The sequence below is a fragment of the Trachinotus anak genome, unplaced genomic scaffold, assembly GCF_046630095.1.
Source record: "Trachinotus anak isolate AG129_WGS33_773 ecotype Australia unplaced genomic scaffold, CSIRO_AGI_Tana_v1 ptg000014l, whole genome shotgun sequence".
Taxonomy (NCBI): Eukaryota; Metazoa; Chordata; class Actinopteri; order Carangiformes; family Carangidae; genus Trachinotus; species Trachinotus anak.
In genome coordinates this window covers 657,236-667,109 of record NW_027273865.1, presented here as the reverse complement: position 1 = coordinate 667,109, position 9,874 = coordinate 657,236, and the positions used below count along the sequence as shown (strand labels likewise).

The 9,874-nt window shown below is 43.7% G+C and overlaps 1 protein-coding gene across 4 annotated transcripts; it reads right to left on the bottom strand.

Annotated features, from left to right (window-relative positions):
* Positions 1–41: 41 nt before the first annotated feature.
* LOC139632177 (protein FAM222B-like) lies at positions 42–9,736 on the bottom strand. 4 transcript variants are annotated; one of them, XM_071496980.1, is made up of 3 exons: positions 9,405–9,736; positions 6,277–6,404; positions 42–5,569 (listed from the first exon to the last, which is right to left on the bottom strand). In XM_071496980.1, the coding sequence occupies exons 2-3, from the start codon at positions 6,356–6,358 to the stop codon at positions 3,546–3,548; spliced, it is 2,106 nt and encodes a 701-aa protein (XP_071353081.1). In that variant the 5' UTR covers positions 6,359–6,404; positions 9,405–9,736; the 3' UTR covers positions 42–3,545. The 4 variants fall into 4 exon arrangements, with proteins under 4 accessions (XP_071353081.1, XP_071353077.1, XP_071353080.1 ...); XM_071496976.1 differs by lacking the exon at positions 9,405–9,736 and adding an exon at positions 8,694–9,324; XM_071496979.1 differs by lacking the exon at positions 9,405–9,736 and adding an exon at positions 8,255–8,683.
* Between the last annotated feature and the right edge of the window lie 138 nt (positions 9,737–9,874).

The following is a 9,874-nucleotide window of genomic DNA, read 5'->3' as shown; positions in this document are numbered from 1 at the left end:
CGTCTTTATATGTGGATAACAAAGACAGTCACTCGTAAAAGTTTTGTGTTTGCAAACTTTATTTTGGTTAGGGGGAATGTTTGTGCAAGACATTTTATTCCTGAAGGTTAGGCAAAACTGGAATATCACATTTTTCACAAAGTAGAGAAAGTAAGCCCCCCCTCCACCACCATTCACATGATAGATCTTTGATAATCAAAGTCTATCATTCACTGGAGTAAAAATAAATCTAGAGAGAGTTGTTACATAGCTGTGCCCCAATAAATATTGCCATCTGTGTCAACCAACATGAGCTGCAATGTGCTTAAGTAGACTAGATTCTTACAGTGCATATTGACATGTACTGTGAATGACAAGATTTCTGCATGGTAATAATATTGTGAAATGCAACCACAAAACATACAGTAAATTCTGGTTATGACCACAACATCTGAATCTTGCTTAGAGAAAAGAAAAATTGGGGTGTACTGTGCAGAGAGGAACCACTCGCTCTAGATTTTTTTTATGCTCTGTTCACATCTTTAAAACTTTCGCTTCACAAGGTTTTATCTAACCGTCCAAATGAGGGCAGCAGCTCTGCTTTATGTCACCAGGTTGTTGCTTATTACTGTTAGAACATCAGTTCCCACTACAAGCTCGCCAAGGCTTTTGGCCGGGGGTGGTTACAGAGAGGGACGCTTGGTCACTTTGGTCAGTGAGTCAGCAGCAAACAGTTCACACATCCCGACAGTGTCTAGGAATCGTGGCACACTTCAGGACTTCAGTCCATGACACAGTATCAGTAGTTACACTAAGAGGCTTGGTCCCCCATCAGAGATTAACTTCGTGCACACCTGTGTGCAAGTACCCAAGCTTAACATACACACACTCAAGCGTCCATTCACATGTTTCTCCATACTAAGCCCAGTGGAGGCACTTCATATGAAACTGTAGAACCTGACTATGTTGGGCTGTAACGAGGCAGTTCAAAATGAACAGGACAGGTCTGTCAAATAGTTTAGTGTTTTCACTCTGCTGATCTGAAGTTAAGAAACCCAAACAGGCCTGGAAGGTATCTGTCTTTGGGCCACAGTGGGACAGACTCCTGAAAATCACTCTGGAAATCACACGCCACTTTGAACACTGGTCAGTTATTATATATTTAGGATCATCTCCAAACAGCTGCTAAAACAGACAAGCAGCCAGCAATCAATTTACCAGCATTACAGTGGTGGCAATTTTCACCCATCCCATAAATAGCAACTTATTTTCACTGATACAGCCCATACATCATTACTATTCACACACACACGCACACACAAATCATACTAGTGTGAGTTAAGATTAAATTCAATAGCAGCTTCAAGGGGCAGGCACATCAAAAATGAGAGCCAGGAAATAAAATAAACTGCCATCAAGTATGAAAACCAAAATCCAGAAAAGGTACGGCTTGCATCTCAGCTGTCTTTCTCTGTCTCTCTTTTGACCTGTAGTGTGTTCTGAGAACGACCTGGAGAGGGGAAAATGCTCGGCGTTGTGAAAGACATCAAAGCGCAGATGCAAACCTCTTATTTGCCTCTGAGTGCAGACAGTCAGTTTGTCTGCGTCAAAGTGTGTCACCTATGGCACCTAATGTGAAATCACCTATGGCTTCAGGATGCAGTGGTCCAAAAAATAAATTAAGAAACTATATCAGGATATTTAATAAGTATAACAACTAAAACACAGTCCAAATACTTTAAAGTAACTGCTACAGCCCTGTTTCTACATACCTATTAATTCTGCTAAATACTATTCATATTTTACTCTTAAAATCATCTTAAATCCATGATAGATAGGCAACATTTCAGACAGTAGGATGGGTGATTTGTGAACAGGGATGAGTGGCAATATTGCCGTAATATTTCCATTAGGCAATATCACCCATTCCCACTGCCTATACATATTAACAATGCCCAATGATCTGACAGTACAGTTTTAACAGTTTTCAAATGAATCAAAGCTCAGGGAAAAAGAAAAAAAAAACAAAAAACAACTTACTCTCTCTCACAATGAAGCCATACTTAATTTGGGATCCTGGCAAAGAAAGTCAGTTAGGGTAAGTATCATGGAGAGGATAACTACTGTGACATTTAAGGCTTTTTCAAGAAGGCTAGAGGATAGCACAGCAACATATGCCTGGACAACATCAACCCGAAAGAAAGACTAGAGGAAGAAATGGGTCCAGAGCTTTGTGCTAGACACATCTAGCAAAACAACCTGCAGTAAATGTTCTTGTTTCTTTATAGGTAGCAGAAATACGACACAGGGTAAGGCCAGTGATTAGTAGATGAACAGCCCACCACAAGCCACACAGATAATGTCCACACCACATCAATTCACTTGCATTACAGTAGTAAAGTGGTGAGGAAATGTGTTGGAGGGGAAATGAAGCATTTTCCCAACTTGCATTATTTGAAGTACTTGCATGCTTGCAAGTGATCAATTTGCTTTTCACATACCGACATACATAAACCATTTTAATAATAATGGGATGCCATTCTGTTTCACATTAGCTATAGACAAATAGGGGCTAATGGAGTTTCTGCTCCTTTTGCCAAATGTTAACCATAACATTTAAAAGTAATTTCTACAGTTCAAGTAGGACCATCTACAGAAATACAACAAAAACTGTAATAAAAGAATAACTACTCTTGAAATATTACACACAAGAGGGCACTTTAAACTTTTCAACCGTAAGAGGAACCTAGTTGCAATTTCAGAAAGTACGGGACTCTCAGTAATGGAGAATGTTACTGTTTTTGCTAGTGCTGGGTTTGTCTTATTTTTAACTAAAACTCTGCTCAGCAGTGGAGGTCAGCTGTTCCTGCACACTGATCACCCATGGAACGATGCAAAAACTACCTGGACCTCTCACTGTGCAGATTGAAAGCCTTGTTGTGTTCCTGATAGGAGTCGTGGCTCTCACTTAGGCCCTTTAACAGTGTACACCTCAACTATGGGAGGGAGCTCCTGGGACAAGAACCTTATCAACAGTCTTATTAATTGCATATACATGTAACCTTATTTAAATGGATCACAAACCTGTTTAGAGGATAAATAACTGCAAATAAAAACATTACACAAGGACATCCAAAATCATGCCTTTGGGCAGTTGTAAGGCCACAAATGCTGAAAAAAGTTGAGTTGTTCCATGGTGTCAACCTAGAAGAAGCACTGTGACAATCATATGGCAAGCATATTCTCAGCTGCAAATGAGTATTTTAGAACACCATATATACATGAAAAAAGCAGCACATCCATGCCAGTGATGAAAAGAGGAATTCTACTTAACTGTGGACAACAATCTCAAAAACCCTTCATCTGCAAAAAAAAAAAAAAAAAAGGTACGACATGGCTTAAGACCTGAGGAATACTTTGAAACATCACAACCTGGTGGGTCTACAAATCAAGCTCTGAAGCAATAAAATGTAATTGATCACTTGCAAGATCTTAAAGAATAAACCACAGAAGCTGAAAGTAGCTGAGACAAAACTCAAGACACCAAGAAGGAATAAGCACACGCTTTAACGGTAGCCTGGGTGATGAGTGTGGACAGCTCTGCCATTACTGGGCTCCTGAACCTGGCCCATGGCTGACCTGTGCATCTTTTCCATCACATCCAAGTTCTGCTCCTGAAAGCTGGGCATCTGGAAGTCCCCTCCTAAGAAATCCACATTTTGAATCAACTTCGACTGGCCGCTAGGACCCTCTTTTCCTGGCCTGTACTTCGCCCCTGGGATGCGGTCAGCGGAGGCAGCAGCCTGCCCTCCCTGGAAAGCCACTGGGAGATCCTGAGGGCCAGATCCATTGTTACCTGCTGTGGCTGGAATGCTGCCCCACGGTGGCTGCATGTAGTGGCTATTAATGTAAGGCATAGAACCTACTGGGCAGTTAACGGGGGATGAAGGTCGTGGTTTTTCTGCTGGGTGTTTTAGAGGGAAGGACTGTGCAGTGTTTGGTAGCTTATGGGGATAGTTTAGGTTTTGAGAGGGGAAAGCACACTCAGCTGGAGCCTCCATCCTTGGGTTCTTGCAGGGATGGGCCCCCTCAGGGGGCTGCTGCATGTGGGCCAGCTGATGCTGCGCCCAGGAGCGCTGCTGCGGCTGCAGCTGCAGCTGCTGCAGTTGTTGTAAATGTTGTTGCTGCTGCTGTAATTGTTGCTGCTGCTGCTGCTGCTGTTTCTGCTGATGTAAATGGTGCTGAAGCTGCTGCTGCTGCTGGAGTTGTACCTTCTCTGGGTCAGTGTGAAAGGCAGGTATACTATTAGTGGCAGCTATGTTGGGCTGTGAATGGAGAGCAGCAGTAGGAGGCTGAGCTGTAGCTTTGTCTGGGGGTCCTACCATGAGGCAGCTGGGCACAGAGCCCAGAGCCGGGTGGTGAGAGGACACCCTTGAGCTGGCGTTGATCAGCAGGTTGCGGCTGATGGGGCTAGGGTTTGCGATCTGGCCCTCACAGACTGAGGTGGTGCCCATGCCAGCCCGTGCCTGGCACAACTGGTTGATTTGGTGCACAATGCTGCTCAGGTCACTGGGCCGGTTCTGATGCAGGCTGGCTGCCATGGACAGTGGGATGGTGGAGGTAGATACAGTTACATTTGGTGGGGCATCTGCATCAGGGAGCTTCCGAGGCCCGTATGCCCCTGGTGGGGGCTGCTGGAGGCTATTAGGCATGGTAGGGGGTCCTGCACCCACAGCCTGGGGAAGGGGCTGTGAGACAACGAGCCCCTGGGTGTGCTGCAGGCTTGGGAGCTGAGCTCCATCGGATATGTGGCGCAGATCCTGAGTCACTCCTTGTTGTGTAAGTAAAGCTTGCGGAGGAGCCGCCTGATGCTTTAGTGTCTGCAGATGAGAAAGATGCTGCTGTGGTACGACTGACGGACAGGACTGGCTCTGCTGTAGAGCCTGGCTGTGAGGCAGACTCTGCTGCCTCTGTATGCCTTGTGGATGAGCCAATCTCTGCTGCTGTGGAGTCTGAACCTGGGACAGGCTCTGCTGCCGCTGCAGAGCCTGTGAATGAGCCATGTTCCTTTGTTGTAAAGCCTGTGGGTGAGGCATAGTTTGAGGCTGCTGTAAAGTCATTGGGTGAGTCATGCTTTGCTGCTGCTGTAGCCCCTGTGGGTGAACCATGCCCTGCTTCTGGGCAGCCTGGACCGCAGGCTGAGGTGGGCCCTGTAGGTGAGGTGCAGGCTGAGGAAGATTTAAAGTGCTTTGAGTGGGGTACGGCCCACTGTGAGGGTTCATGATGGCCTTATGAAGCTGTCTGGCGCGACAGCCGTCTGACTCTTTGATGACGCCTTTGGCAGGCGCACGCAGGACAGCCAGCAGGCCCCCACTGGCGCTTACCTGAGAGGGGTAGGGACTGTGGCGCTGGCTGGACGAGGATGTGTCAAGCCCGTTGACTGTGCGTCGAATGTGCTTCCTTTGAGGTACTTTGACACTGTTGGGGAAGATCTGGATGGTCAGAGGGTTGTTGGCAACTTTCTTAGCATAGGCATCCAACTCTGCTGGGGTTGGGTAGCTGGCAGATCTCATCTTCTGTGTAGTTTCCCCTGCAATGTGTATAAGGTCAGACAACACGAAGGCCTAATGAAGCACGACACATCACAACACCGTATACTGAAATATATAGTACAATATACTGAAATACACTGTGGCAATAGGCAATGTGGGAGTGAAATGTACCACAGTGTGGGCTACACTGAAGTTGTGTCTGCCGCAGCTCTCTGTTCAGAGTTGTGTAGTCATTGCAGCTGGCATGGTATTTTATGGATCACAAAAACCCACTTCTCCTCCATTAATGTTTTGCATCAAATGCAGAGAGTAACAACAGTCCCAACAAAATGAGATAATCATGTATTCAACTGAAGCGCTCACCATTTCCCATCTTAAAATTCACGATCATGTACTCAGCTATAATTCAACCTGCCTGGCAGGTGGAGTTTGTTCATCACATTTCTTTGCTGTTTACACTTACTGAGAATTCATATTATTTACACGGTATAAAGTCACATTATAACATTGCCCTCAAAAGTTTACCCACTACAAGGTTGTAGGGGTCAGAAACAATGACAATGTTGCAGAATCAGACCTTTTGTCATATAAATCTTAGCAAATTGCAGCTAAATGTGCCTTGTGAAACTGTTGCACAGAAGAGCAAAGTCAACACACTGTCTGATCCTTAAAGCTAACCAGAGAGAAATACTCATTTTTAAAGAAATAACACCACAACAACAACATAGTGGAGAAAAGCACTTACATTTCTGAAGTCCAGTGTTCATCTGCGTGCGGGAGAGAAGTCTGATGGTAGGGTCACCTGATGCTGGCAGACAGGCCAGCATGTCACTATTCCACTAATGCAGCATGGGACACCTTCTCCTCACCATACTGGGGAGAAACAGAGCAGGCGCAAGTCAGCCGCTGACAGACACTTACGTTGGTGTGAGATGACTTCGCTATCGCCTATTTTCACATCCAGTACAGTTTGACCTTTTGCAAATGGCAGCTTGTAATAAACTGACATCATGGTTCTGTAAAAGCTTGCAGCTACACCTTGCAGCTATCAGAGGGCTGAGATGGAAGAAGCTCATCTTTCCTTCAACAGAACAGCACAGAGACACAGCGTGATACCAGGCCACAAACCAACCAGCCTTCTTCTTCAAACTCACATGAGAATGTGTCAGTAAAAGAGGCACTATTCCCTCTGCTGAACAGGTTTTAGTGGGTGATATTATGACAAGCTGGAAGCAAATCAAAGTGAAAGCACTGATCCAAAAACCAAATCATTTTAATGTAGAAAAGCCAGTGGCCTTGTTGAATACCTGCTTCCACAACGAAGTGCCGCGCATGTCCAAGACAGTACTTTAGCTCACAAATACCAGTGAACCAGTGATGAATCATAGACTGTCTGCAAATCAATGATGAATCAGTCAAATGATATGTGTGTGTAAACCAAAAAGAAAACCTATTTCCTGGTCAGGCGTGGAGTAGGTTAGCAGGGCTGAAAATTTAATTAGTCAATAAAATGACGTCTTTGTTTAGTCTAAGCAACAGTCCAAAACCCAAAGACATTAAATGTACTATCACATACGACAGTGTATCGTTACAGTTTAGAAGTTCTCAGGACTGTTTTTTCACTTGAAAAATTATCAATTGTTAATGAAACATCAGAATTACATTTCTGACTAATTTAGTTTCTCTATTGATATAGCTTGAGCCTTTGTTGGAGAAGTCATCAGCTGACACGTTTGCTTATATCACAAGTATTACATAAAGAAGCAGTGTTCACAACAAAGACACGGGGCAGAGTTAAAGCAAACATCCATGCCTCCATCAGACAACGCCCAGTGCCACCCCTTGGGGTTGCACTGACCTGATACACCAGGTTAGGCACTGATACAGCCTTTATTAAGTAGATCAGGTGTTAACTGTCATGTAAGTCAAGGTTTCCATTATCAGATACATCCATTCACATTCTCTCTCTCTCTCTCTCTCTCTCTCACACACACACACACACACAATTTTCATTAACAATTAATCTGTAAATTATTGAATCTATAAAACATTTAAAAAAATGTTCATGCTAACTTCGCAGCTCTGTAGGTGACAGCTTCAAATATTTTATTTCTGTCAAAGAATTCAGTTTAGATTAATGCATGAGAAATAAAAGCTGCATATCCTCTCAACTGAGGCTGAAATCTGCAAATATTTGGCATCATTTCACTGTTCTTATTTAAAAGATGGCTGAAACAGTTAATCAGTTATCAAATGAGTTGCAGATTATTTTTCTGATGATCAAACAATCACTCGATTTCTTACAAAAGTCAATGAAAACAATGATTAGATGCAAACCTTGTCTGGATTCTGTTCCCCACCTCTCTCTGGACGGATGCTGGGAAGGGTTCTCTTGAGTAACTGGGTTTTCTTACGGTTTACTCACACATCATTTTGCAGAATCATCATAGATTTGCAGACAGTCCATGATTCATCATTGGTTCACCAACACTGTTCAGATACTTCACGCTGACTTGTTTTATACATGCTGCCTCGAAAGGATGTTGTACGGATCCTACTGCTGAGTAAACGTGTTTGTGTAAGAATAGATTCAATAAGACTCGTCTATTTATTTCTAAACTAAAATGCCTTTGGCTACAAGTCCAGTGTTTCCATGCTGATTGTTCAGAGAAAGCATCCTCATGAATAAAGTGACCTTTTCTACAGACACGGGTCACACTTACCGTCCTCAGCTACAGCCTCTGCTGACCTTTGTCTGCGTTTAACCACTCAAGTATTTATTTATTTATTCATTCCTCTGCAGAGGCAGGTTAACTTTCAGACAGTCTGTAGCTGGGTAACGTTAGCATCTTGTCCAACAACCCAGCCTCAATCAGCCGTAGTTTAAACAGCTAAGTAAAGTTAGTCCCGACCTAACGAATGTAGCAGAGCCGCCCCAGCGACACAACACACCCCGGGCTGACTGCGGGGCCACGGTGCCCGCTCTCCGCGGACACGAAAACGGTCAAACCACGTCGCAGAGCGCGTTAGCTCGAGTCAAGCTCCACAACAAATAAGGAGCTTCTTTGTGCTTGCTGAGAGCAGGCCAGCTGCTCAGCAAACTTTAGCTCTTCACCGGCCTACAATACCGACGCCACCCGTATTAAAGAGGATGATACTTACTCCTCGTGAATCTATGAGTAAGGTAACTTCATTTTGTGGAGATATAATGTCGGTTTTGTTGTTAAAATGCAGAGACCCTCCCCGGTGTCTCGGTTCTCCGTGCTGCTGTCTGGCTACGGCAGCAACACTTGTCGGGCATGCGCAGACAGAAAGGACCTCGCTCCTGCATTTAGGCATCGAAGGAAAACGCCTGCACAATAATCCCCAATAAAGCTAATGGCTAACGTGTCTGATCACTCAGCGGGGCAGGTGATGGCAGAAGACATGCTCGGATTAGCAAGACAACGCTGTGAAGTGCTCTTGATGTTTTTACTTTAGGTAGTAGGTACCAAAAATAAACTGTAAGTATCCTAATATAGTGTACTCATAATATTTTGTGACTCCTGTCAGCATGAATGGATTACCAAACAGGCCCAGAGCCTCTGAAAGGAATTAATGTTCCTGTTTTTAAGTCATAGAGCTCCATTAAAAGACCCAAAAATGACACACATAACGTCCAAAATTACCACAAAGAAACACAAAGGAACCACAGGAACAATACACAACTACAAAGAGATGCAGAAAGAGACACAATTAATATGAAGACACTCAGAACAGCTGCAATGAGACTCCAAAGAACTACAATGACATGCAAAATGACCACAAAGAGACAAAACACAACATCAGAGACACAAAATGACGACAAGGAACCACAAAGAGAAGGAAAATTACCAGTCTGGGTGTCCTATTCAGGAGGACTGAGGGGCCTGTCTGTGTCCAGGGGTCCATTGTCTCAAGCTATTCATAACTGCCAGTGCTCTTGAGTAAATTTACTAAATGACTTTCCACCACCTGGCACAGGTTTGATTTCAGAAGTGGAGTATACAATAATTTTCAGCTTATCACAGGGATCAATTTAAAAACGATTGGTTTTTTGACTTCCATAAGTATGAGTCCATTGTAAAATGACCTAAATAATTGATAGAAAACTGTATACCAAAATATTTCATATACTGAATACACTTCATCACCACTTATTTGTACTTGCACATCCTCCTATTTTGAAACATGTGCACACACTGAATAGAAAGCTTGGTTTGTTGATGCAACCCTTCGAACATGGCTTAGCATTTACTGAAAAAAGAAAAAATTAAAGTTGTCTTTGAATAACATTTGCAGAATAGAAAATGGCAAAAAATAAA

Bases quoted from the DNA above. Each gene is read 5' to 3' on its own strand.
- LOC139632177 (XM_071496980.1), bottom strand. From the start codon at position 6,358: ATGCTGGCCTGTCTGCCAGCATCAGGTGACCCTACCATCAGACTTCTC. The intron at 5,570-6,276 runs GTAAGTGCTTTT...TACACATTGCAG, and splicing joins GAACACTGGACTTCAGAAAT to GGGAAACTACACAGAAGATG.